Source organism: Theropithecus gelada, chromosome 14 (genome assembly GCF_003255815.1).
Source record: "Theropithecus gelada isolate Dixy chromosome 14, Tgel_1.0, whole genome shotgun sequence".
In the NCBI taxonomy this organism is placed as follows: Eukaryota; Metazoa; Chordata; class Mammalia; order Primates; family Cercopithecidae; genus Theropithecus; species Theropithecus gelada.
Window position 1 is genome coordinate 47,681,901 of NC_037682.1, and position 27,378 is coordinate 47,709,278.

The window sequence follows — 27,378 nt, forward strand, 5'->3', positions numbered from 1 at the left end:
TGTCCTGCTCTTCCTGCTTGGCCCCTGTGCCACAGCCACCCCGCTATGAACTGCCGTTCTACACAAAGCCAGCAGCAGACAGCCTGTTTGCTGCAGAACCTGCCAGATCTAACCCTGGTGGAGCTTTACCATTGCTTGTCAGATTTGATGCAATGCCCTGAAGCATATACTGCAAAGCAAGAGGAATTCTGCCTGGCAGCTCTTAGAAGAGTATACAGCAGGAGGGGAGGCCCATGGGCCCTTGGCAGAGAAATGGGCAGGTTGGAAGGAGGTACTTTTCTTAGTGATTATGCCTACCCCTCCTAAGGGGCTGAGAGGCAGGAGCTGTTGCTTTGCATGTGTGATTTTAGACTGAGAGTGTTTTGTGTCTTTATTTTAAAACTGGTTTCTCAGTCTCCTGTGCAGTTTTCTGTCAGCTCGTTGCCATGGAGAAGTGGGTTGGGGCTGGAAGCTCTGTCCTTCTCTGTCAGCATTTCTGGACCCACCAGCTGCCTCCTGCCCCTTCTACAGATGGAGTGGAGCAAGACCACATTTGGTGGGCAGACCCTTTCTCTGCAAGCACTGGAACTGCCCCTCAGTTCCCTTTGGGATGCTAGTTTCATTTATCCATGCATTGACTCAGCAAGTCTACATTGAGTGTCTTTTATGTGCCAGGCATTGTGCTGTGCTCTGCAAGTACAGAAATGGCTTTGGCTGGTGGCACATACATCTGTGGTGGACCCTGCCAGCCTGTTCTGTTACAACATCCCTGTCTGTTACTGTTCCTCAACCTCATTCTTTTCAGAATTTGAAGGACCGAATTTGTTTCTCTTCCAATCTTTATAACTGCTCATTTAGGAGCTCCCTGGAAGTTACCTACTTAGTCTCTCCACTCCTGGATCATATTTCCTCTTTGCGTCTGGAGCGCCCAGCACAGTGCCTGGGGCAAAGGAGGAACTTGACCAGGAAGTGTGTATCTGATGGAATTCTTTGTCAAACCTCTCAGAATGTCTGTCTGTCCTGTCTTTCTTCTTCCATGCTGAGCCTAGACGCAGCATGTCTGGCAGCATGAGCCAATGGGAAACGACGGGTTTTTGAACTAGATAAATCTGTGCTTGATATGATCTCAAGCAAGTGACTTCTCAGCTTGGAGCCTTAGTCAAACTCATTATTTTCTCTAAACCTGCATCACAAGTCTATCGGCAATTGAGTTTTGACAATTTAAAAAGCAGTGTAGAAATTCTTGGTAGCCATGTAATCCTACCAGCTGCTCTCCTGGCTATGTCCATGTGGGACCTAGCTGAGAAAAGTTGTCTTGCAGAGACCCCTGGGTTGGGATCAAGAGACATGGAACTGTGTCCTGGCTGTAACCCTAATGTATTGTGTGACTTTGATCAAGTCTCTTTCCTTACCAAGACCTCAGGTTCCCTATCTGAAACATTTAGGAATTGGGTTAGGTGATCTTGGAGGGTTCTTTTAGTTCCCCAAATTTGAAGATTCAGCTTTAAAAGAAAAATCTTCTCTCAGCTGCTTCCACCACCATTACCAGGGTCCCTAGGCTGGAGGCTGACCTCAGCATGACCCCTTCTGCCAGCCTCTGGAAGCTGCTCTCCCAAGAGGCTCTGGGCTAGAACACTGATATTGAATGCAGAAATCTCTTTCGGATGTAAAAGTCTCCTTTGAATGCATCATCTCTGTTCTCACCCCCAGTCCAGTGGCTAGGCTTGGCTTGCATCCCAGAACAGTGGAGAATTGCTGGAAGGAGGGTTTTGGTGGTGGTTTTTTTTTTTCTTCACCTGTATCCTGCTTTTCCTCAGGACCTGTTACCTTCCTGAATCTTTGGCTATTAAGGATTCTATTTCCTGAGCCATCTGTGACCCAGGGTGCTAAGCACAGTGAAGGATATAGAGATACAGAAGTCGTTGTCCTCACAGACAGTATCACAATCTGTGACATGGACAGGTGAAATAAAGAACTACAAAGTTCATGGGAAGCTCATCAAGGGAATGCTATGGACTCGGGTTCTAGGCATAGCCCTTATTCTGTCTTCTCCAGGCCCCAGTTTTCTCTTCGGTAGAGTTTTGAGGGTTGGGCCAATGATCTGTAAGTTCCCTTGCAGCTCTGAAATTTCACTGTAGCTCAGTGTAGGCATGATTATTGTAGACTTTTTAGAGGAAGGAGGACTTGAGCTGAGCCTTGAAGGCTAGGATTTGGATTAGCCCAGGATAAGGGCATTCCTGATTGCGGGATGGGGAGGTATGAGCATAGACGGATCCCAGGCTGAGAGCAGAGTGTGGGAAGCCCTCCTGACCAGAGCACAGGGTTTGTATGGGATACAAGAAGTGAGAGAAATATCAGAGCAGGTAGTTCTTGTCTTCCATCTGAGGGCCCTAATCCTCAGGGGCTCGGGGCCACCCCAGTGATACCTAAGGACAGAGAAATAAGTTAGGTTAAAACCAGGGCATTCTCCCTAAATAGGGACCCTAGTCTGATGCATATCATGACAAGACCTCTACCAAGAAGACACTACTGTCAAAGCAAAGAGAGGCTACTTCTCTCCAGGTCCTTTCTCTCTCACTCCAACCAGCAGATTCTAGGTTGGTAGGAGCAGGGCACAGTGTGGGAGAATAAATCTTCCTGGGACAGCCGCCCTTGATTCATGGTCTGTTCTTCCCCAGATGTTTTCCTGAACTCAGGGTGACAAGGAATATTTTGGCTATATCCTTGGGGTTGAATTCTAGATTCATCTACCAGGACTATGAATCAAGGAATCACATATCATAGACCTAGTTGTGACTTCCATCCTCCTAGTCTCCTGGCTAAGGCTATCTGACTCCTCTCACCCCTCTGTACCCACAGCTTCACAGATGCCAAGTCCTCTTGGTCCCACCTCCTTGTTTTCTCTCCATCCTGCCCTCTTCTATGTCCCATTGCCACTGAGACAGCTCAGGCTTTGTTCATCCTCTTCCTCTTAGACTTTGCCTCCACCTCCAAGTGATCTCCCTGTAGACCTTCCTTCCCACTCAGTCTAAGTGTTTAGAAAAGTGCCTGGCATTGTATGAGTGCATCCTAAATGTGATCTGTCATGATGGCAAGAACAATAATGATGATTGTTATTATGCCAGATTTTGCTTCTGAGGCACAGATCTGATTCTGCTACTCTGTTGTCCAAAAGCCTTAGTGGCTTCCAATTGGCTATGAAATAAAATCCGAAATCTTTAGTCAGGCTTTTTAAGGATTATATTTCTTGAGCCATCTGCCATATGCCCCCTACCTATCATCCCAAATTTATTTCCTTCTGCTATGTTTTGCACCACTTCTTCTTCCACCAAGTGGAACTACCACCATTATCTTTGCAAGCCACTCCTTCCCCCAGCTAGGTCTTTGTTCCCACTGTTCTTTCTACTTAGGATGCTCTTTCTTCCCTCTCCCCTAACTTTTCTTCTTCCTCCAGGAATCTCTTCTGATCCCTTAGACTGTTTATTCCTTGCTAGCAGGTGCCATGAATGGTTCATTTTATATCCCTTACGATATCTACCAAGTAAGACAAAATAGACATTTTATGAATGACTGGAAAGACCTGGTTCAGTCCCCGATTTTCAAGCAAGCTACAGTTTGAATTAGGGAAGTTGTTGGGACTTGTCCAGCCAAACCCCAATACCTATATATTCCTTTGGAGAGATCCGGAAGTTCTCTAGTGGACAAGTATTCAGTTAGCTGGCTCCACATGGTCATGACCCTATAAAGTGTAGACAAGCCTATTGGCTCCTCTTACAGCAAACTGGCAGGAGAGGTTGGAAACACAGGGAATATACTAGCTACAGAGTTGGCCCCTGCTGGGTTGAGATAGGGATCAATCATACAAGGTGTAGGGGCCTATATTATCCTGTAAATGTCACTATCCTGGAGGGCCCATTTGTGACTAGAGATCTAACAGCAAGAGTCTAAAGGTAATTATCATTGGGTGAGATGGCTTGGATGTTTGTCCCCTCCAAATCTCACATTGAAATGTAATTTCCAATGTTGGAGGTGGGGCCTGGTGGCAAGTGATTGGATCCTGGGGGCAGATCTGAGTGTGAAGGTCCTGCTCAGTCAGTGAGAGTTTGACTCAGGCCTTTAGCCCCCAGAAACTCTCAGATTAGGGGACACTAATCTTGTGGCTGCACATTCTAGGGGGTCAGCAGGGCTACCAACAGGAAATGGGCTCCCTTCCTGGGTCAGGATGACTTAGAAATAGGCATGTTCTCAATCTGGAAACACCTTCTTCTGGTCTTCATTTCCCTTAAGTGGGCAGGACTGGGGGAGGCAATGGCTGCCATATAGCTAGGCTCAGCTGTGAGTCCTGCCTCCCCTCCTGGTTCACAGCCTGGCTTACCAGGCCTCTGCTTCCATTTCAAAGTCAAGTCATGATCATGCCACCCTGTAGGCCACCGTTTGGAAAGGCCAATCCCAGGCTGACACTCATTGCCTGTAAATGACGTGGAATTAGGGTAATCAGTGGCTCCTAATTCCCCAACAAATGCAAGTGCTGTGCTAATTGTCAGGGTCCACGCCGGCAGATCCCTGGTTGGCGGCATCAAACAAGAGAAGTGGTAATTTGGGGGCTGGAGTTGGGGACGGCCTGCTTCATTGGCCCAGCCAGCTAAAAACCGCATTACCCTCTGGGTGAGCCACAGTACACACAGCCAAGGCCTGGCCTCCTTATCAGCTAAGGGACCAGGTGAGTGGCCCAAAGTATGTTTATAGGAACTGAACCTTGGCACCAGTGCTCAGCAGTTTCTTGTCCATTAATGGGTTGTTGTTGTTGCATAGGTTTTGGTGATTTTTGTTGTTGTTATTGTTCTTCGAGGAAGATTCCGTGAGCAGCCTGGCATGGCACTGCCAGGGCAGCTCATCAGGGATAAAGCATTCCGAACCTTGGTCTGCTGTTACCATGGCAGCATCACATGTGCAGACATTCCAGGCAACCTTACTGGCATCTGCTACTGTGACAGATTCAGATGGAGAAGGACCACTACTCTTCTCTTATAAGCAGAGCAAGTTGTGGAGACAGGGGAACCATTCACCAAGGACCAGGGTCTTAAAGAAAATGCTATTCCATCAAGTTGGGGGCTTCTTGATGAAATAGTATTTGAGTGGTTGTTAAAGCTTTTCTGTTGTGGGAGAGATGCGGCATCAGAAGAGACCTCCTGGAGGAGAGAAGTAAGGGGAGGTGGGGGCAGCGTGAACAAAAGGCCTGGCTCAGGGGTGGGGTGGTAAATGGAGTGTGTAGATGGGGTACACAGTTGGGTTTGGTGGGAGAACAGACCTTGTTGAAGGCAGGCAGATATTAGCCATATCTCTCTGAACCCTGCCGGTTTGATCCCTGTCTGGCAAAAGCCTGACTCTGTCATCATGCCACCCAGATTATATCTGATGTTTTCCTCTCCTGAGGAATGGGAAGTGACGGCCACACCTCACTTCAAGTGGGCATTTCTCCCTTTCTCTTTTGGGTCACAGTTGTTTGTGATATTTCTTGTGCCCATTAGAATAATTGAATCTCTACATTTCAGATGGGAGGATGCTTGCCTAAGGTCACCCAGCAATACAGAGGCTGTGGAACTAGAAGTTAAAAATTTAGGATCTGAACAGGCTGGCATTGGTTTGAGTACTGGTTCCACCACTTAGTTTTCAGCTGAGCCTGAGCCTCAGCTAAGCCTCAGCTTTTTCAAGGGTAAAATAGTAATCCAGAACATTCCTGCCCTCTTGGCTTATTGTGGGTGTGAAATGAGATAACACAAATAGTACAGCATAGTTCCTGATATATGGTAAGAGCTCAGGAAATGTTCATTATTAAATGTTAGTTATTTTCCATATATGGACCATCATATTCATCTTTGCTCCTTCCTCCTCCTCTTTCCTTGCATACATAAGGTACCCAAACATCACTATCTATAATTGATATTAGAGGAATGTTTGTTGACTAGTTGAATGTGCGAATGATGGGAAGAAGGAACCATCCATATTGTTGGGCTCTACACTTCTGTCCAGTGTTTTCAGTTTTGTTGCAGTTTGGTCTCCATAGGGTGGGAGCCAGGCCAAGCTTAAAGTCTGTCTTGTATAGCTCAGCTTGCAAGTCAAGTGACTTGCTCATTCAGGTTTCATACCCAGCTGTCCTGTGGCCCAGGACTTAAACTTCCCAGGGCTTTGGGTTTCTTGAAGGACAAATGGGATGGATTCCTCCCTACCTTTGGGCCCAATAAATGGTATTCATGGTAACTGACATCTAACTTTATAACATACAAAAGGTTTCCATTCACTCTTCCATGAGCCTCCCCACAGCACTGGAATTGTCAGAACAATAGCCCCGTGTTATGGAGAAAGATACTGAGGCTCAGTCATAGGGAGTGGCTGGTGCAGAAGCATACACAGGAGAGCAGGAAGAGGGGATTGCACCCATCTTCTGATTCTAACACTGGTGGTCTTTCCACCGCATGAAGCTTTTAGGGTCTGTAGTTCTCTTAGGATATGATCCAAATGAGGTAAAGAATACTAGGTAGGCTTGGAGTCAAAATACCTTGATTTTGGTCATGACCCTGTCACTTACAAGTTTGCAGCTCTGAAATGAGCCACCTTTCTTCCCAAGGTGCTTGTTCCCTGACCTTCTTGCTTCAGGGTTGTTGTGGGGCTGATGGAGCTTTGGAAGGTCTAAAACTCCACATGAGTGACTGGGGAGAGGAGCACTGTTTCCATGAGCCACTGTGAACTCAGCATGGCTGTGTGCCCAGCACAGCCAGATAGGCTGTAGAATTACAGCCTGGGTATATTGGGAAAGTACCTTCATTGTCTGGAGCATCAACCATCAGAACCGGAAGGGCCCTTGCAGATCACCATAGTTGGTGCTTTCAGTTTATAGGTGCAGAGACTGAGATCCTGTGAGAGGTAGTGACTCACCCAGGACCACGTGTTGAGTTAGTGGCAGAGCCGAGACTTAGAGCCCAGGTCTGACACTGAGCCCCGCACTGCCGTGGAGCCATGTGGCTGTCAGGAAGGGAAAATTTTGCATTTTCTCTTGCCTGAATATCTCATTTGAATTCATTTTAAACCATTAGATAAAGAGTTTATCAGAGAACTGTGTGCATCAGACAGTATTTTCAACAGTCTTCATTTTTCTAACTTTTTTTGTTATGAAAGTAATATATGATCATGGAAGTAAATTGGGATAATAGAGAAATGTTCTATTTAGAAGACATCAAATTCAGGGATATTCTTAGCCCTCAGAAAATATATTTTTTAGATGGAGGCTTTTAGACCAATGGTTCTCCAAACCCTGCAACACCTTCTGGAAGTTTAGTTACAGAGAATAGGAGAGTAACAGTCCATTGAGGCCTCTGAGGACTTAACTTAGTTCTATAGACTTGAGATAGTTAGATATACCACTAATGGCAGTAATGATAATAGTTGTTGGCATTTGCAGAGTCTCTTCCAGGTAACAAACAACTTTTTCTTAGGTGGTCTCATGATTATTTGATTGTTAGAAGAATCCAGTAAAGTAGGGAAAACAAATACTATGTTTCCATTTTGCAAAGGAGAAATCTGAGCCCAAGAGAGATTAGGTAATAGTGGAGCTACTGACTTCAAACAAATACTTGGTGTAAAGAAGGAAGGCACCTAATAAATATTTGTGAATAAACGAATGATTGAATGAATGCTGACTCCTTTTCTAGGGAAGCCTCTAGAAATCATTTTGTCCAGTGGTTACCAAACTGTGCTCTGGGAAGCTGTAGGATTCCATGGAGCCAGTTGGGAGTAGTGGGAGGCTGAGTGGATAGGGCTCTGAGCCTTTCATCCCTGCTCCAGTCAGCATAACTTCAGTGCTGCCTGTTTTGTGCACTGGGAGATTGAAAACAATTTAGCGAGTCTAACTCCTACAGCAGTGTTCTCAAACTCTGTTGTGCATCAGAGCTCTGAGGGAGATTCTGACAGTTGGTATAGGACGGGCATCAGGACTCTGATTGTTGAGATGGTCATCGGGCCACTATTTGAAAAATAGTGTTCTACCTGAGAGTTGGAGATTGCAAGACCCAAGGAGAAGCAGGAATTAGCCTTGGTCATACAATCCTGTAGGAACACAGGCCCCACTAGGTTTCTGATCCTTGGGCACCTTATCCACTGCCTTTCCCCCTGTACCACAACTGCAACTGTGCCAGAAAACAAATGACACAGCAGAGAATAACAAAATGGTTTCCATAGCAATGCTTAGTGGCTTGTGCCTGTCAGGACGCCTCAGACAAACACTAATCTGAACCCTCAGCTAGAACTTGTATGAAATGTTACCTACTTGTTCCATGCAAGGGGTCCATGGAGATGGGAAGAAGGAGAAGGGATGAGACAATTTTTCCATGTGCCCCTGTATTGGACGATTTTCCCAGATTTACTAATAGCTAGCCTCAAGATAGACTAGATCGAGGAAGGCTGAGAAGTAGATCCTGGGCAGGAGATGTGGGCAATCCCAGCAGCAGAGGGGAAGATAGGGAAGGGAACAAGTGTCCAGTGAGCATGTGTCACGTGATGGAGTCTGTGCTGGGCACTTTACATGTTTGTTTAGAAAAAGGCAAGGAAAAGATGATTGTCCTTATTTATAGATGAAGAAACCAAGAATTAAGTACATACAGTAGGTGGCAGAGGCAAGATCAAATCCAAGCCTGTCTGGCTCCAAAAGTACTGAGCAGCAACAACTCTTTCCCAGTTCACTGACCCACTGGGTGAGGACTTGAGATATATACTGCCCAGCTGGCTTTCCTTCATTTCAGGAAGCAGAGGGTCAGCCTACAGGCAGATGGATGGGTGCTCATTTGAAGAGCTGGGATGGACTAGGCTAGGCTAGGCCTGCCAGGATTGGGTTGATCCTAGAGCTGGAGGTGGTCTGTTCAACCCCTAGCTCTAATAACTCCCTTCCTCCATAACTGAGGCTGCAGCTGCCCTACAAAATGCCTTCAGCATGGGCTACCCTAACTGCCCTGCCACATGTGTGGGTGTGCACACACAATATAGCAGTTGCTTCGGATTGGTGATCCCAGTGGATGGTCTGCCCAGCACTTTGATTTGGGTTCCCCTCAAGGGAATGAGCCCCTCCTGGGGCAAGTGACAGCTCTTCATTGCTAAAATAAATATTTATTGAGCACCTTTTATATACCCATAACCTTTTCTAAGTGCTGGAAATACAGCAGTTGAATAAAATGAAATGTTTGCTCTCATAGAGCTTTTCATTCTGGTGGAGAAACAGACAAACAAAAGTATATGATAGGGTATTAGTGCTGGGAAGGAAAATTAAGCAGTGTAAAGAGATGGAAGGATGAAATTGGGTGATCAGGGAAGGCCCTCTAAGAAAGTGCCATTTGAATGATGCCCTGATTGAAGGGAGGGAGGGAGGGAGCCATATGGTTATCTGGAGAGGAAGGTTCCAGGCAGAGGGAACAGCTGGTGCAAAGGCTAAAGCTGGAAGCATGACTGGCCAGTTGGAGGAAGAGCAAGGAGACCAGTGTGGCTGAAGACGAGTGGATTAGAAGAGGTGAGGATGAGAGTGGCAGCAATGGGCATCAGAGAGGTAGCTGGGACCAGATGGTATAGAACCTTATAGGCTAAGGTCTAGGCTTGGGATTTTCTTCTGAGCTAGAATGCCATTGAAGGATTCACACTCTGAGACAAACGTACCTCGCCTCAGCCTCAAAGTTTCTAGTCCCCTTATCTGGGAGGGGAATCTGCCACTTGGGGCTGAGCCCACAGGAGGCTGAATAGTCCCAGGTGGAGACATGTATAGTCATGTAGGGAGGGAGCCCAGTGGAACTCACCAGGCTTCCTTATCTTCATTTGCATATTTATTCTTAGAACCAATGCTTAAGGGTCTTTCAGGGCTACCTCATTTTGGGGTGGCCTCCTACTACCTGGGAATTAGATGTCCCAAGGAGAGTCTGGCTGCAGGGTCTCATGCAAACACTGCATCCTCTGGGAATGCCACTGCTCCTGCTGACACCCTGCTTTGAGAGAGGAACTCTGTGCCTGGATTTCCCAGCCCAGCAGTCCTGGCAGCTCACCAGGGTTAGAGAAGAATGCTACTTCCAATGGGACCAGTAGGAGAACTTGGGCCGGTGGTTATAATTATCTGAAATGGTAATTTTCCTTTCAAATATTATGTGTTTTTTAATGAAGTAGGGACATTCACAAAGGCAATTTATATTTATTAGCCCATGTAGTATGTATGCATCCCAGTCAAGCACTTCATTCAAGAAAAAACAAAAACAGAAGCTATAATTTAGAGTGATAAAGGCACCAAATTAGTCCCCATCGAACCATAAGCACAGTGTTACCTCTTGAGCTGCCCACTGCTCACCTGGTAGCTCCTACCATTTGTCATTCACACGGTTTCCCAGGTCTCAGGTTTATCATCTCTTAGGCTCACCAGAGGTCTGTATTTGGGGAATACATTCATTCATTCATGTCTCATAGGCACTTACATCTTAAAATGTCCAAAACAGAACTCTTGATTTTCTCCCCCAAGCCTCTCTCTCCTCCAGGCCTCCTCAACTTCATAAATAGCACTACCATCCACTCATTGCTCAAGGAATCAGTTATAATTCCTATCTCTCTCTGTGTATAATCTATCAGCAGGTCCTAGAAATCCTATCTCCAAAGCAGTTTATAAATCTATCCATTTTTCTCCGTCCCCACTGCTACCAGCCTACTTCAAGCCACCTTCATGCACTGCCTGGTCCTCTGCAATGCAGTAGCCTCCTAAATCTGCTCCCTGCATTTTGCCTTTGTAATCCAGCCTTCAGAGAGCAGCCTTTTCAAATGTAAATCAGAATTTGTCATTGCCTGCTTAAATCCCTCCCTAGCTTCTCAGCATTCTCAAACTTCTAACTCTTCACCTGGCATCTCAAGGCTCTGCTTCCCCTTCAATTTTAAGGCCTGCCTCTCCCTTGGCTTACTTGGCCCCAGACACACGTAGTCATCCTCCTTGCTATATCTGGAACTGGCAAAATGCCTTCCTTCTTCCAGCCTTTGTATTGTCATTTCTTCTGCCTGCCAAGTTCTTCCCACAGGTATGGCTGGCTCCTTCTTGTCCTTCAGGTCACAACTCAGGGGCCACATAATTGGGGAGGACTTCCCGACTACCTGCCCTTCTAAATTGTATCACTGGTTTTTTGTATAACTGTTATTACTAGCTGCATTCTGTTGACTTGTATGCCTACTTGGTTGTTGTTTCCCCCATTAGAGTGTAAGCCCCTTGAGGACAGGGACCTTGTGTGTTGTTTGGTGCTGTATTCTCTGCAACTGCTTGAATATTATAGGCACTCTATAACATTTATTCTGCAACTCTGGCAGATGAAAAGATAAATAAGTAGGCAAAACACAGAGGATTTTTAGGGCAGCAAAACTATTCAGTATGACATTATAATTAGGTGGATCCATGTCATTATTCATTTGTCAAAACCCATAAAATGTACAATATCAAGATCATCCATAATGTAAACCACCCACTTTGAGCACTAATGGTGTGTCAGTGGTGCAGGATGTTGGTGGGGAAGGCTGTGAAGTAAGTAGAGGCAGGAAGTGTTATGGGAACTGTCCATACTTTCTTCTTAATTTTACTATGAACCTATATTTTCTCTTAAAAAATAGTCTATTTAAAAGGAAAAAAAATTGATTAATATGTATTATAAGTATTAACCCATTAGTTTTTTCCTATTTTGTACTGTAATAATGTTTATTGACATAAAGTTTAATAAAATTTTGCTGTTTAGGAAAAAAAAAGATAAGAGACTGTCTTCCCTTGGGGGTTTGATCCGTCTCAGGAATTAGCCACTGCCTGGTCTTTCTGAGCAAATCTTTCCAGGACCTCATCTCCCTGCACTGTCACTGTGGGATGGATGCTCAGCTCTCCAACCCAGCACTTGGACTTTGTGGGAGCCTAGTTGATGTGTACAAAATGAATTGAACTGAATTGGGCATAGCAGCAGACACAGACTAGATACTAAGTAGGTATAATATTTATTCAGTGATTGGAACCTCTACGGAGAATTCTATCTCAGGTTTGTGTCACCCGTCCCCATGTGAACTCTAGTACCCTAATCTTCCTGCATGTGGATTCTTCTGGACTTGCCACTGGATTCCAGAGCAGACCTTGTTACTACCACCTCCACTATTCCCCTAATTCCCTAGCTTCCTCTTCTGCACACTGGTGATTCCCAAACAGGCTTGAGGACAGCAATGTAAGGAGGCTCTGGTGGTGACCAGGCTTCAGGAATGGCAACAGTGCAGCTGCTCCTGGGCCCAGAGTGGCATCCATTCCTCCACCCCTCTGCTAGTGCCCCTCGGAGATTGGCATGTTCATTTAATAAGATGACTTTTAATGGAAACAACCTGAAAGTTCCAGCCAGGTCTAAAACACCAGCATGCAGGCAGGCCAGGTAAAAGATAGGAGAATAGGTCCTCCAGAAACTATTTAGGAGTATATACAGGCCGTAGGTTCAGCAAGGGGAAGTGGACTTGGCCTTCAAAGCAGCGAATGTGGCCTCAGGCTAAGCTAACAGAGGTAGAGCCTCGGGGACTGTGTGTGCATCTTGGTGGGCTCTTCATCTCTGGACCTCAGCCACCTCTGGATACCATACTTCTAGAGGGATGATGACAACTGAGAACCTGCTGAGGGGGCCCTGGTATGCAATGGGGACAAGCTGCCAGGTCATACAGAGGGAGGAGGTATCACCAGGAGTGAAGAAATCTTAGAGGACAGGAGAGCAACACCTGAAGGGATTCAAATCTGAAGGTGCTGTGCGCATGCCCTTACTGCTCCATCTGCCAGGGCCACCTTTCTTTTGGCAGCACCAGGCTCCACAGCAGACCTGCTGGTCCACGGCCTCGTTCTTGTACCACGTCACAGGGTGTGCTTGCTTCTGGACCTCTCCCAGCCTGTTTCCTCATCCACAGAGCGTGACCAAAATACCTTCTTTCCAGAGCTGTTAAATGAGATGGGTGATACAAAAGCCCATAACACCATATGTGATCATAGTAGGCCCTCAAGAGGATTAGTTTCTCTTTCTCCCCCCTCTCCCAAAGCAGCCAATAAGCCAGAAAGCCAGCAGTTCTGAGAGAACACAGAATTCAGAAAGACAGTCTGTAGGGAGGATTTCAGTTGTTTATAAAACAGGCCAACATGTTTCCACCTTGTAAGTTCTAAATCCGTCATCATAGCTCCCTAGATCTAAGAATAGTCACCCACTGGAGCCAACGTGCCACAGCACGCTCTCACTGCAGGTGACTGAGGAAATGTGTCCACAGCAGCCTCAGCAGCCTCCTACTCCTGGGGCTGGGGGTAGGGAGGGCTGGCCTCTGCCTGTCCCAGCTTGGCTGTTTCTGAACCGCACCCAAATGCAGTTTTCTCTTCCATGCAATGTTGATCCAACACCTGCCTCACTGGGCTGCTGTCAGATGAGGTGCCTGCAGTGATGCCAGGGGGTGGTTGAGAGCAGTGGGGAGGTAGACCAGTGGGGACCTTTGCCGTGGCATTGCCCCACTGTGGGCCTCAATTTCCTCCTATGTAAAGGGAAAGTGATTGACAGAGAGAACTGGGTGACCTTTTGAGCAATGGGGTTCTAGAAGAAGTTCCAGAGCAGTCCTAGCCTTGCAGCTTAGAACCCATTAATTCAACACACTTATTTATCACTTGAACCAAGACCTTTCTTTTGTCTGGTTTGAAGGAGCCAGCCTGGGGAGCGTGTATCTGCCCATTCTACTCTTCTGTGTCCACCTTCCTTCTCTTTCTTATACACTTCCATATCCACTCACACCACCAAACAAGTTCTCCAGGATTGGAAGGACTTTTGGTTTGTCTCAGCCCAGCCTTTGCCCACTGTGGGACTGTCCTGGGAGCTCAGGACCTCTGACAGAGCACCAGCTATGTTCCAGAGCAATCTTCCAGTCATTGCAGTGTTCTTCCTGATAGCGAGCTACAATCGCCATGCCCATGGCTGCTGCTTCCCACATCCATGGGTTCTCTTTCGGCCTCTAAGAGAGAACAAGCAGCTCCATTCTCTCACTAGCCATTCATTCATTTGTCCTTCCATTCACACAACAGTATTGAGTGCTAACATATGCCAAGCACTGTTTCAAGTACTGGGATATAGCAGCAAACAAAACAGAGTACCTACTCTGAAAGAGATTGTGTTTGGTTAGGAGAGAGAGATCATAAAATAAATATACTGTAAAAAAAATGAAGAAAAATAAAGCAGGTGAAGAGATAGAGATAGGAGTAAGGGTAGACTGCTATTTCATGTAGAGTTATCAGAGAAGGCCTCTCAAATAAGGTGGGACTTTAACAAATACCTAAACAACATGAAGGAGTGAACCTGTGGCTATCAGGGCCAAGAGCATTCCAGATAGCAGGAACGGCAGGGCAAAGGTCCTGAGACAAGTAGTGTTTGAGGTACAGTAAGAAAGTCAGTGTCACTATGATGATGTTAACAGAGTGGATCATGATAGAATGTGATGTCAGAGAAGGAGCTGGAGACCAGCTGTTGTTTATTCTGAGTAAGAGGAGAAGCCACTGAAGGATTCTAAACAATGCAGTGCCTTGTCTGACATAGGTTTTAACACAATCACTCAAGTTGCTGTGCAGAGAATAGAACATACAGGGAAACAGAGGCAGCAGAGAGACCAGTTGGGCAGCCCTTGAGGGGTGATGGGGCCAGTGAGATGTGGCCAGATCCTGGCTGTATTTTGCACATTATCTTCCCAAAACCCTCTTTCCACAGGCCCTCCCCTTTTCTTACCTGGTGGACAGCCACAGCCTCCTTGCTGGCCTCACCCCCCCACCCATCTATTTCTCTTACCTCATTCTCAGGGCTGCTATGGATCTTGGTGAGAAGGGGACCCTAGGCCTGTCTGCTTTCCCACATACAGCCTTCTCTGAAGCAATGTGGGCCACAAACCCAAAACATCCCCAGAGTAATTCTGTGGGTGAACAGCCCCACTTCTTGATTCTGGAATAGCTTCTTCCTGCTGCCTCAGCTCCTGCCTCGAGGGTATCCTTGGCCCTGGAGAGTGATGGATGGACTAATTCCTGAAAGGGCCTGTCTTAGTCCATATTTTGCTGCTATAACAGAATACCACAGACTGGGTAATTTCTCAAGAAAGAGGTTTATTTAGCTCAATAAATGGTTCTGGAGGCTGGGAAGTCCAAGATCACAGGGCCGCATCTGGGGAAGACCTTCTTGCTGCATCATAACATGGCAAAAGGGCAAGCAAACATTCAAGACAGAGAAGAAAAGAGACCAAACTCCACCATAATTAGCCCATTCTCACAGTGGCAGCATTCATCCATTCATGAAGGCAGAGTCCCCATGACCTACTTCTCTCTTAAAGGTCCCGGTTCTCAACACTGTTGCACTGGGGATTAAGTTGCCAACACCTGTGCTTTTGGGGACACACTTAAACCATAGCAGGGCCCAACACTGACAGTGCCTGTGTCCTCTGCCCAGCCCAATAGGACCATCATCCTCATAGCCATTCTCATGGCCGTTCTCTGCATGGCCTCCTGGGTCAGTGTCTCCTAGGTCATCCTCTCCTCTATGCTACCCCTCTGTCCCTTAGAAATATTATTATTTTTTAAATCATCATCTGTGTTATGGCTTTTTAAAATATTTGAACAAAACAGAAAATGAGGGTCACCCTTCCCCCATTTCCCCCTCTCTTCCTCAGAGACTGTTCTCAGTTTGATTTGTACATATAAAAATATATAGGGGCTTTACATAACTTTATGTTAAAAAGAAGTTTTAATATGTAAGGACCCTGGCCTGAAGGGGGCTCTGGCTTTTTGAAATAATCTTCTATTGATGAATATTCTTGGGGCCCCCCAGTCTTTCGCAGTTGCAAACGGTGCTACAGTAAACACTACTGTCCATGCCCCTTTGTGTACACATGCCGTCATTTGCCATAATTGTCTTTTCCCACGGCTGTCTTCCTCAGTGGATGGGGACCCTGAGGGCACAAACTGAATTTTCCTCTTCTCTGGGTCTTGTGTGCAGCACAAGTCCTAAACCAGAAAAGGCACCCACATGATGAAATAAATGGACTCAGGTTGGGCAAGAGCATGGCAATGTGAACAGCCTGGGTGAATTCAGGGAGCTGACAGTAAGCCTGTGGGGCTGGAACACTGAGTTGGGAACAGGAGTGATGATGCCAAGATGAACAGACTACTGAGGGGCCTTGGGAGCCAGCTAAGGGGTCTGGACTTGGTCTCATAGGTGCTGTGGAGACAGGAAATTTTCCATGGGAGGACCTAGTCCAGGCTGCATTTCTGCCTGATTTCTCCCATCCAGGCCAGCAGCCTCAGCGTAAAGGATAAAGTAGTAGTTGTAATTGTCCGGGCAAGGGAGCTGAGGACCTGATCCCCTTTTCCCATCCTGCTATTGCCATCTAGACCCAAAGCACTTCAGGAGGTCCCACTTCTGGGATTCCTCATTCCCCGTTCCTCACAGCAGGACCCTAGGGACCATTCCACCAGTTGCTGCCAAAAGGATGCGATCCCTATGAGCTTGGGTGGCTAAACACTCAGAAGTGTCTCCCAAACTTACCCCGCTCCAAGGCCCACCCCATCCTTCCTGACATCTACCAGAATCCAGAGCCCTCCTCTCCATGAGGGTGCTCAAACCTCACCCCTCCTCTCCATCAGCCTGGTAGTGCAGAAGAGCAGTCCTGACTGTTGGTCTAGGCCTATGCGTGCTCTTGGACAGGAGGAGACAACATGGACCATTGGCTACCTAATTTCTTGTGCCCATCTCTCCCTCCTCTTCCCACTGCCCAGCAGATGCAGAAGGGGGCAGGGCTTCAGCCCCAGTGATCACAGGCCTCAGGGGGATTTCTGCTTCTCTGCATAGTGTCTTTCTCTCGCCAGCTGGAGTTGCCTTCCATTACTTCCTGTGTTCCCATAGGTGGCCTGTTACCCTGTACCTTTTCTTAACTACCTGGGGAGCAGTGTTTTTGCTAGAGAGAACAGTATAATATTAAATAGAAGAGGGCCTGGAGCCAGCCTGTCTGGGTTCGAATCCAGCTCTGCCTCTTGTTACCTTGCACGGTTCACGTCATCACTCTGCAAAATGGGGATAATATTAGATGGCACTTCACAGGTTTGTTGTGAGGATTCAGTGAATGAATACTTGCAAAGTGCTTATCACAGGATCTGGCATATACCAAGTATTCAATGATTGTATTACCATTTTCACATGGTTTGGAACTAGTGAAGGAGCCTGAGATTTGGGAGTCCTGGATTCTAGTCCTGACTAGAATAGCTGTGTGACTGTAGAAAGTTATTTTACCTCTTGAGCCTGGTTCTTCATCTGTAAAATGGAAGTAGTAATACCTCCGAGGGTTGCTGTGGAAATTAAGGTGACATTTTTATGAAACTGAGAAGCACCATCCCTAGGTTGCAGCCCTCATCCTCATGGTCAGAGGTAGTGGCTACAACTCCAGCTATCACATCCACGTTCCCGGTGACAGGATGAAGGAGGGACAAAGAAGAAGGAGCAGAGAGTGTAGCCATCTGTCTTTTAAGGAAAAGTCCCATAAGCAGTTACAGAACATTTCAGCTTGACCCTCATGATCACACCTAGCTGCAAGAAAGGTTGGGAAATGTCTTGATTCTGTGGTTCAGGAGACAACCAGGAGGCTCTGCACACATGCTCAGGTGTTTATTCCTCCTTGGCAAGGTCCTCCAGCAGAAATGCTGCCCCCTCCCTAGCACTGGGCTGCAGTCCCAGCACCATACGGCCCTGTGAGGACTTAGTTGCCAAGAAGCTCAGGCAGGTGCCACAGACCCGAACAGATTTGGGTATTGTGTCCAGCTTGTGCCAGGGACCCTGCCAGTCCCGAGGTTCCGTTGCTTGCAGGGCTCTTAGGCTGACGCAAGTGTGGTGGGCTGTGAGCTCCATCACTCGTCACAGCCTAGATTGAGCCCTGTGAGCAGGGGGCCTGAACTCCAAGGGCCTAGGGAATCCCTCTGTAAATATGGGGCTCTCCACCCAAGGCTCAGCCATGTGCCCCGGGACCAGTAAACCAGGTGGGATTCCAGTGTCTTCAAGGACATGACAAGTGCCAAGCACACTGCAGAGAGCCCTCTGTAAAGCCAGGAATCATCCTCTAACTTACCTGTTTTGAAAACTGGACATTCCATGTTCCGTGTAGCTTAGGGAGAGGCTTTCTGTGGGCCACTCTCCTTCCTCTTACTTCTGTGTGAGAACAGCCTGCACAGTAGCATCTTGCTGAGTCTGGAGGGCCTTGCCAGCTTCATTGTGCCCCTGAAAAGGTGGCCCTAAGTGAGGTTAGGGGGTGAATGAAACCTATTCTAAAATGCTAGAGGAGCTTATTACTGAAAGATGTCCTGCTGCAAGTCCTTCTGTTAAGGGGATAACCAATCCTTTGCTTTCTGAGTTCAGCATCCTGGCTTTTTTTTTTTTTTTTTTTTTATAGGCTTGTTTAAAGTGTCTGGAAACCCCAAACTTCCTATCATTCTACTGTAGACCTTCTCATCTGCTGCTGCCCCCCCATCTCCTCTGTGCTGTTTGCCACTGGTGTGGCTTTCCTTGCCTTTTCCTTCTCTTTCTATGGTCTGCTTTCCACATGGATTTGAGCTGTCGCTGTGTTAGGCATGGTGCTGGGGCATTGCTCCTCCTCCTGGCAACCCTGTGAAGTCGGTGGGGACCTACGTACCATTGTCACACGGTTGTGTGGTAAAGTGGGACCCAGGACAGGATAGCAGAGTCCGTACGCCATAGTCTGTAATATGTGTGCAGCAGGGGTTGGCAAACTATGACCAGATTTGACTTGCAGCCTCTTTTTGTGTGATGCTGCAAGCTAAGAATGGTTTTTAAAGGGTTATCAAAAAGAATACATGACAGAGACCTAACATGGCCCTCAAACCTAAAATATATCCTATCTGCCCTTTATAGAATAATCTTGGCAAGCCCTGGGATAGAACATGCAGACTTTAGCACAGATTCTGGGGCCATCCTGCCTGGATCCTAGAGCCTCTGTTTTATTCTCTGAAAAATGAGAATAATCAGTAAATTGTGGCTGCCTCACATGGTTGTTAGAATTAAATGAGATAAAGTACACAAAGCACCTAACCCAAAGTCAAGCTTTCTTTGGAAGTACTGTGAGGGGATATTACTGGGCCTTTACCAGGCTTCTCGACCCAGTGGGCATGAAAATCCTGGCTCTAGGCCTTTGGCTGACCCGGTCCCAGGCGTAGCTTCCTCAGAGTGCGTTCCCTTTGGCTGGAGGAGAGGGGCCTGCCAGCTTCCCACTGTGCTGTGTCCTGCTGGTAGGTCAGCTCTGCCTTCCTCCCACCCCCATCCCTGCTGACGGTCAGCTGGTGCCACTCACCAGGGCCGGGCACAAAGCCCATACCAGGTGCCGAACTAAGCCCAAAGGTACCAAGCCTCTTCCACTCTCCCTACGTTGTGCCTCAGCTCAACCTGGCTGGAACTCCTGCTTAACTGTAGGAGATGTGGCCTGGGGTTCATCCTCTCTGTATGCGCTTCCGCGTTTGTGGGCCAAACAGGCAGACATCTGTGTTTCCCTAAACCCAAGCTTTTGGCCAGTGATTGCCTTCCTACTAAGGCAAAGGGAAGGGAAGGGTAATTCTGGGGCCCAGTCAGCCACCCTCTTGATAGAGTGGTCTGCAAAACAAGTTTTCAATGGATAATGAGTTAAATGTAAAGAAGATTTTAAAATTCAAATTATTGAAATATCAAAAAGAAGTTTTTACTGCGTAGAACCATACACTTATCAAAAGACTGAAAACAAAATTTTAAGTCAAACTGAGAAAAAAAAATAGTAATGCTAAATATAGCAGAGAAAGAACTTATATTCTTAAAATCAAAGTCTTTCAAACCACAAAGCTCTTAATAGGTAACAACAACAATTACAAACATTTCTGTAGTACTATGTGCCAGGCACCATTCTGAGTATTTTGCATATACTCTACTTGCTCATTTAACCCTTGTAAACAACTCTAATAAGGTGTTACTGTCCCCATTTAACAGACGAGAGAACTGAGATATAGAAAAGCTAAGTAACTTGCCTGAAGCGGCACAACTAATAAGTGGCGAAGCTGGGATTTCAATGCAGTCCATCTGGCTCTAGGGCCTGAGTACTTAAACTCTTCTGTACTAACCAGGGAAAAGATATGAAGCAGATAGTACACAAAGGAGGAAATATAAATATCTGATAAACATTAGAATTATTTTTCTATTTCAATGGTAGTCCAAACAGTACATGTTGAAACAAGAGATACCATTTTTTGTCTTCAAATTAGGAAGATCTTTCAACATTATAATACTATTAAGTACCTGCAATGCTCTCACAGATTGCTGAAGTTATATGCAAGTAGCCTTTCTGAAAAGTATTCTGGCAGTACTCAAAACAGTACTCAGGCGTCTCAAAAATGCCTATACTCTTTGACCAGGAATTCCCATTCTAATAATCTAATTTGAGAAAATAATTAGAGACAGACAAAGACTCATGCATAAAGATGTTCATAGCAATGCTATATAAAATAATGACAAATTAGAAACAATCTATGGATCTGATAATAGAATGCAGGTTAAGTAAATTGTTTAATCTTCATAATAGGCAATTAGGCAGCCATTATAAATAAATTTGTATAACAAAAGACACCATAAAGAAAGTAAAGAGACACACCACAGACTTCTGGAAGAAGATACTTCCAATGCACGTAACAACAAAGAATCAGAAAAACAAAATAATACACAAAGAATACTTGCAAATCAATAAGGAAAAGGCAAACAACCAAAGAACAAAACAGAGAAAGAATGTATATAGACAATTCACAGAAGAGGCAACTTAAACGGGGTAATCAACATAAAGCGCTACGGCTCCGTCTCACTAGTAGTCAGGGAAATGCAAACTAATTGAATGTACTCATGAGAATGGCAAGAGTCTAAAGGTAAGATATAGTGAAGCAAATTCATATCTGTTGTTGATGAGAATATAAATGTCTAGTCATTGGAGAGATATTTGGCCATACCTACTGAAAGTAAACATGCTTGCATATACATGCATGATGCACATATTCCCAGGAATCACCCTGTACAAATACCAGTTTGTACAAGGAGACATGTTCAAAGACTTTCATTGCAATACTGTCTATAATAGCAACCATATTAGTATTGTTGTTGCATAATATTATATATTTTCAATTGTTGTATAATAAAACAGCAGCAATGATATTATTAAATAACTATCCATCAAAAGGGACATGGGTAAGTGAAGTGCGATTTATATATAACGGGATACTATGCACAGTTAAAATGAAAATAACTGAACTAAATCTGTAACTACCAGCTCAGATAAATTTCGAAAACAATGATAAGTGTAAAGAGCAACTTGCAAAAAAAAAAAAAAAAAAGCATATGTGAATGATTCTATTTGTGTAAGTCTTTAAAACAAACTAAAAAGATCACAATATTTAAGGATATAGCTATGTAGAAAAATATAAAACAACCATGCAAATGATGTATACCAACTTCAAAATAGTGGTTACTTCTGGGAAGGAGGGTTGGATAGAGGGACAAGAATAGGAGGTGAGGCATAAACTGTATCTTTATGATTTTTTTTAAGAGAAGAGTTGAAGTAAATATGGCAAAATGTTAGCTAATGTTCTTAATCTGAGTGGAGATCTGCATCTTTCTATTAAATTATTTTCTGTTCTTTAATGCATATTGAGAAGAAAATTATTTTTAATTTACTTTTTTGTTTGTTTGTTTTTGAGACAAAGTCTCGCTCTGTCACCCCGGGTGGAGTGCAATGGCACAATCTTGGCTCACTGCAACCTCTGCCTCCTAGCTTCCAGCGATTCTCCTGTCTCAGTGTCCTGAGTAGCTGGGATTACAGGCATGCGCCACCATGCCTGACTAATTTTAATTTACTTTTTGAAGAGTTTACAATCCATGGAGAAATAGTTGTGCTATAATGTTAAAAAGCGGGACAAACATATACAAATATTTATAAATTTCACAAATTAAAGGGTTGAAAGAGATATCCAAAATATTTCTAGTAGTGGGCAAGGGCAAAATTCTGCAAGTTTGCTTTTCCTTACACATCCATATTGTCCATTGTTTCTTTTCTTTTCTTTTCTTTTGTTATGAAGATGTATTATTTTTACATCCAGAAGATTTTTTTAAACAACCACAGAAAAACATGAGTGAGTTTAGACCCTAGGACAGTGTCTAAAACCTAGGAAGATGTGTTATGATTGGTGGGGTGTTGGAGTTACCTGGGCATGACTGTTGGCTTGGCCACTTTCTGACTGTATGAATTTGTTCATTCTCGTATCTATTCGGCAAACACCTATTGAGCACCAACCGTGTACCAGGCACTGTCCTAGAGATACAGCAGTGGAGAAACTATACATGCTTTGTCCCTCACCACAGAGTGCAGTCTAGTGAAGAGGGGACAGTAAACACATCACCACACAAATCATCCCTCACTACAGCGCGCCAGGTCCTCCTGAGGGAAGAATACATGGGCAGTCATGAGAATCTTATTTGGATTGGGTGGCCGGGGGAGGACCCTGGCCTCTGAGCGACAACTGGAATGGAAAACATGAAGAGGTCTGGAAGCCCAGTAAACTGAAGGCTTTGAGAGATAGGAAGGCCTTACTGGACATATTTAAGGAACAGAAAGGAACAGAAAGAAAGCCAGGGTTCTGGATGCAAAGAAGAAGGGGAAGAGTTGTGCAAGTAAGGCCACAGGATAGTCAGGAGCCAGATCACTCAGGCCTCACAGGCCAAGGGAAGGCCTCCTTAAAGACCGTGGAAAGTCACTGAAGGGTTTTAGGTGCAGAGTGACACGTGATTAGATTTGCAGTAGTTGAAGATTGCCTTGATGCTCTTTGAAGATCAGGGTGGATGGAGTGAGCAGCTGGGTTGGTTAGTTGGCTATTGGCATGGTCCAGGTAGGAGAAATGGTGGCCTGGATCAGGCTGGAGCTGACTGAGGAGATGGAGAAATGTGGGGAAAGATTTGAGATGTTTTTGGAGGCACAGTCAGTAGGTCTGGTGATGGATTATATGTGGTGGTGACAGTAGGGAAGGGCCGAGGAGGAAAGCTGTGCTTGGAACATGAGCAGTCGTGGGTTTTGTGGGAATGGGAAGCATGCCTCGGGGGTGGGAGGGCAGCCGCCCTCAGAGGAAGGGAGGAAAGTAGGGATGGGGAGCATGCCACCATGTGTCCTTAAGCTTTGGCGTCTTCCTGTGTGAACTGGGGTTTATGATGATACCTGTACCCTCAGGGTGAATTTTTCAGCCCTATTATCCAAAACCTATTCTACAGCAGTCTTCCCTCTCCTTCACAGGTGGAGTGTGTTACTCTTGGGGCTGGAATGAACATGGCATGTGCGGAGATGGCACTGAAGCCAACATCTGGGCCCCGAAGCCGGTGCAGGCTCTGCTGTCATCATCAGGACTCCTTGTGGGCTGTGGGGCTGGCCACTCCCTGGCCCTCTGCCAGCTACCAGCTCACCCTGCATTGGTCCAGGACCCCAAGGTCACCTACCTTTCCCCAGATGCCACCGAGGACACTGAATCTCAGGAAGCCATGGACAAAGAGAGAAACTGGAAGGAAAGACAATCAGAAACTTCAACCCAAAGCCAATCTGACTGGTCCAGAAATGGGGGACTGTGATAGAGAATCTTTAATAAAGTGGCTTTTCCCACCAAAAGCCTTCCCAGAGAATTGCTTTGTTGGGCTGTGGGGTTGGCCAAAGAAGGGCTCAGAAGGCAGTGATGGATGGGCTGACCATAAACCAGAATGATGGCAGGCTGCTTGCCCAGTGCCTGGGACTCAAGGAGGCAGACATGCTTTCTACTCAGTAGAGGAGAATGAGGGATTAGGTCTTCACTAAAGATATGGAAAGCTAACACACCAGTAGGAAGGCTCTAGCCTGTCCCTGCCTGGTGGAGATAGAAAACCCAGTTCTATGTCCCTCATTATTTTGGCCCAGCAGCCTTCAATTCAGCAAAACAGAGGGTTCCTGGGGCATGCCTAAAGCAGCCCCTCCTGGAGTTTTATTTTTAAGGCCCTGAGCACATGGTTTTCTAGTTCAAGGATATCGAGGTACCCTGATCAGATGACTGGATACTTAAATAGGAGAGATCTCTTATCTTGGTGACTGGGGGCGAGGGAGAAGGTTCTGGAGTAGGGGTGGAGGGAAGTAGAGAGGAGTACGTGGAGGAAGAGTCAAGACTTCTGGGAAGACCCAGTAGAGGAAAACCCTAGGATAGACAAGAGAGGCTAGAACTGGCGAAACTCTCAGAAGATTTGTCTTCATCTGAGTCAGCCAGGATGCTGGAGCTTGTTTGTGTAACTATAATTGCTAAAATATATTGTTTCAGATGAAGGACAGGTCACAGCAGGAGAAGGGAAGTCTGTAGGGATAGCAACGTCAAAGACTCTGACCCCTGACCATCTGCCCCACCAAGCCCTAGCCTGTGCAGGAGGAGGGCCCTCAGGTAAGATGGAGACCAGGCTAGATCCTCATTCTCTGACTTCCCTGTGGCTCTGGGGGACATAGGACCTTTCTTTCTGCTGTGACTGGCAACAAGCCTTTTGCCAGAGGACCTCAGAGAATGGACTTTCTCTGGAGAACCATATGGCAGTGTCACCAGCTAGGCAGCCCAGGTCTGTGGCCCATCCCACACTGCCTGCTTGTGACTCAGAATGAGTCTGTTAGGGCTGGGCTGCAGTGGCTTCAAGTTACAAAATCCCAGGATACCAAAGTTAAAGGCCCTTGAAAGACCATCCAGCCTAGTGGCCGTCACGCTGCATTCTTTAGAGTCCTGGGAGTCTCCTGAGAACTCAGTGGCCACTTTGTGGGTTAAGGAGGCCAGGTAGATAGAGGTCCAGGTTCCCCCGTCCCCCCTACACACACATCTTATTCCAAGCAGCTTTAGTTTTTCTCTATATTGGGCTTCACATAACATTTCATTTGACAAGAGGTCCTTGAGAAAGTTTTTATTCAACACTGATTTTATTCAACATTTTCATTTGTTCATGTGGGAAAATGGAGGCCAAAAGAGGGGAAGGGACCATCTGAAGGTCATAAACCTCACTACCAGGCCAGGGTCCTGATTGGGAAGTGACCCAGCTAAGTCCTTGAGTGAGACAAGAGTGTGATGGAGAGTAGCCCTGGGACCAGGAGTGAGTTCAGCTCAGAAGAGGAGGATGAGGGCAATCTTGAGCTTCCCAGGCTTGAACATAGAGACCACTGACAGCCATAGGCTGACCTTGAACATCATGCATGGAGTCCTCCCAATATTGCACCCTAGAAACATGGCTGCCCTGGCCAGCAAATCCCTTGGTTCCCCACCTCTCAGGACCAATAGAAGCCAGTACAGTCTCCAAGAACTTGAGGAATGGGAAGGATATCTCCATGCACTCGGAGCTTGATTTGCCAAGATGACCAAACAAACCACAGAGATGGAGCAATCAGATGGCCCAGAGGTGACCCATATTGGAGCAACCCAAGGTCACTGGCCCACCACCCACTGTCCTACAGGCCTGTATCAGGCCGGAAAGCAATCCCACACCAGATAGCACTCAGGCCCATACTACCTACATGGTTACCACTCACAAAGAACCAATGCACTCTCTCTCACAAGATTCCAGTTCAGAGCTCCCTCCTACCTCTTTCAGCAACTGCTGGAAGAAACCAAAATCCCAAGGCCTCTGCTGCTGAGTCCTATTGCCTCTCCCATGACCTCCTTGTGAGCACCAAAAAGAAGTGTCTCAGGGTTCCTTCCCAGCCTGAAACAGGATCAGGGGGTGCATTAGCTCCTGAGCCCTTTGATGCAGAACCTCAGACTCTCAGAACTGAGTCAAACCCTTCTTAGAAGCAGACAGGGGCAGATAATCCACATGTGGAAGAATGAATGGCTGCTGGCCCTAGAAGACATCATAGACCATCCCGTCACCTTGAGTTCCTCCAGTTTTGCCTTTCCAGACATCAGTTTTGGGCAGATGGGCTCTCTCCGTGCTCCTTCACTGGCTGAATCTGATGAGTGTCTGAAAGCACTCATCAGATAATGACTGAGGAGGTGTTGACAATGTCTCCCAGATTTTTTTCTGCACCCTTGGATTGCTATTGGCTATTATCAGACCTTGTAGATGTCCAAGCCCCTTGTTCCTAATAGCCTGTGAGTTGTTTGAGAGCAAGAGACCAGGTCTTCATCAATTTGGGAACCCCTTCACCAAAGAGGGGTCCTGGAATGGAGGAAGTACCCAATAAATGCCCATGAGTGAATTCATCAGTATAACCCACCCACCGTGGGGGGAAGGGTAAATGAGTGGATTCTCTGATCCCCTTTGTCACTATTCATCCTCTACTTTTAGCCCTTTTTCAAATATCATAACCATTTGACAGTCAATTTATGACAACATCATTCACCTGGTAAGCTAACATGCCATAAGAGCTGTGGCTATTTGAGAAAATACTCACTCGTTTTTAAAAACTAGTTTTTTTCAATGAACTAAAAGAATCAGTCTTCATATTCCTCCTGTGTGAGAAGGAAGAAAGGGAAAGAGGGGAGCAGGCCCCACTCTGTGCTCCCAGGTCATTGGCCTGGCCCTTGGAGTGATGGTTGAAGGTCGAGCACAGACCAGATGCTGATGGGACGTCTCCCTCCCTATCATACTCACCCTGCCCTCCTGATCACAAGTACCCCATCATCCCTTGACACTCCCACCACCCTTGGCCCTGGTGGGTTGTGAGGGCCATGAGATCAGCCTTGGGTGAGATTGTGCTTAGGAATGGTGAATCTAGGCCTAGGGCTCAGGCTTAAAGCCTTCTCACCAGCCCCAGGCATCCACCACTTCTGGGTGAAGTGACTTAGTGATCAATTGAAACTGGGAGTTAGGGAGTTAGTTGGGAAACTGTTGGGGGCGGGGGTGATAGAGGGAGGGTGCGGGTCCGTGCAACTGCCACAAGTTCAGAATTTCAGAGTGACTGCAGTGTGGAGGGAGGAGGGAGGAGCGGCTGGTGAGGCAGTGGGTTTTGCCAGCTAGTTGAAGGAGCTGAAACTTCAATCTTAGGGCAACGGGGTGTTTAAGCAGGAGAGTGAAGTTGGCCAGCTGTGTGTCGGGGAGGCCTGGGGCAGGGTCAGAAGTGGCTCCCTTCTGTCACATTCACGGCACTTCATGAAGGAGGGCAGGAGGCCAGGTCCTGAGGTCCTAGGATTCAGGACCAGCCACTCTAGTGTTCCTATCATTTCCACCCCCTAATGGCCAGCCCCTGAAGGCCTCAAGTAGCTTGAGACAGTTGTAACCTGAGCTCTGGAGTCAGACCACC

At 46.4% G+C, this 27,378-nt stretch overlaps 1 protein-coding gene across 2 annotated transcripts in view; it reads left to right on the plus strand.

Moving 5' to 3' along the window:
• Positions 1 to 23,754, plus strand: part of SERGEF (secretion regulating guanine nucleotide exchange factor) — a 232,223-nt gene extending 208,469 nt beyond the window's left edge. For both annotated transcript variants that reach the window (XR_003115700.1, XM_025357794.1), the window contains one exon: positions 23,389 to 23,754. Coding sequence is in view for 1 of the 2 variants with exons in the window: in XM_025357794.1 (XP_025213579.1) it covers positions 23,389 to 23,717 (329 nt within the window). In the remaining variant the exon portion in view is untranslated. The remainder of the gene's footprint in view (positions 1 to 23,388) is intronic.
• Positions 23,755 to 27,378: the final 3,624 nt, after the last annotated feature.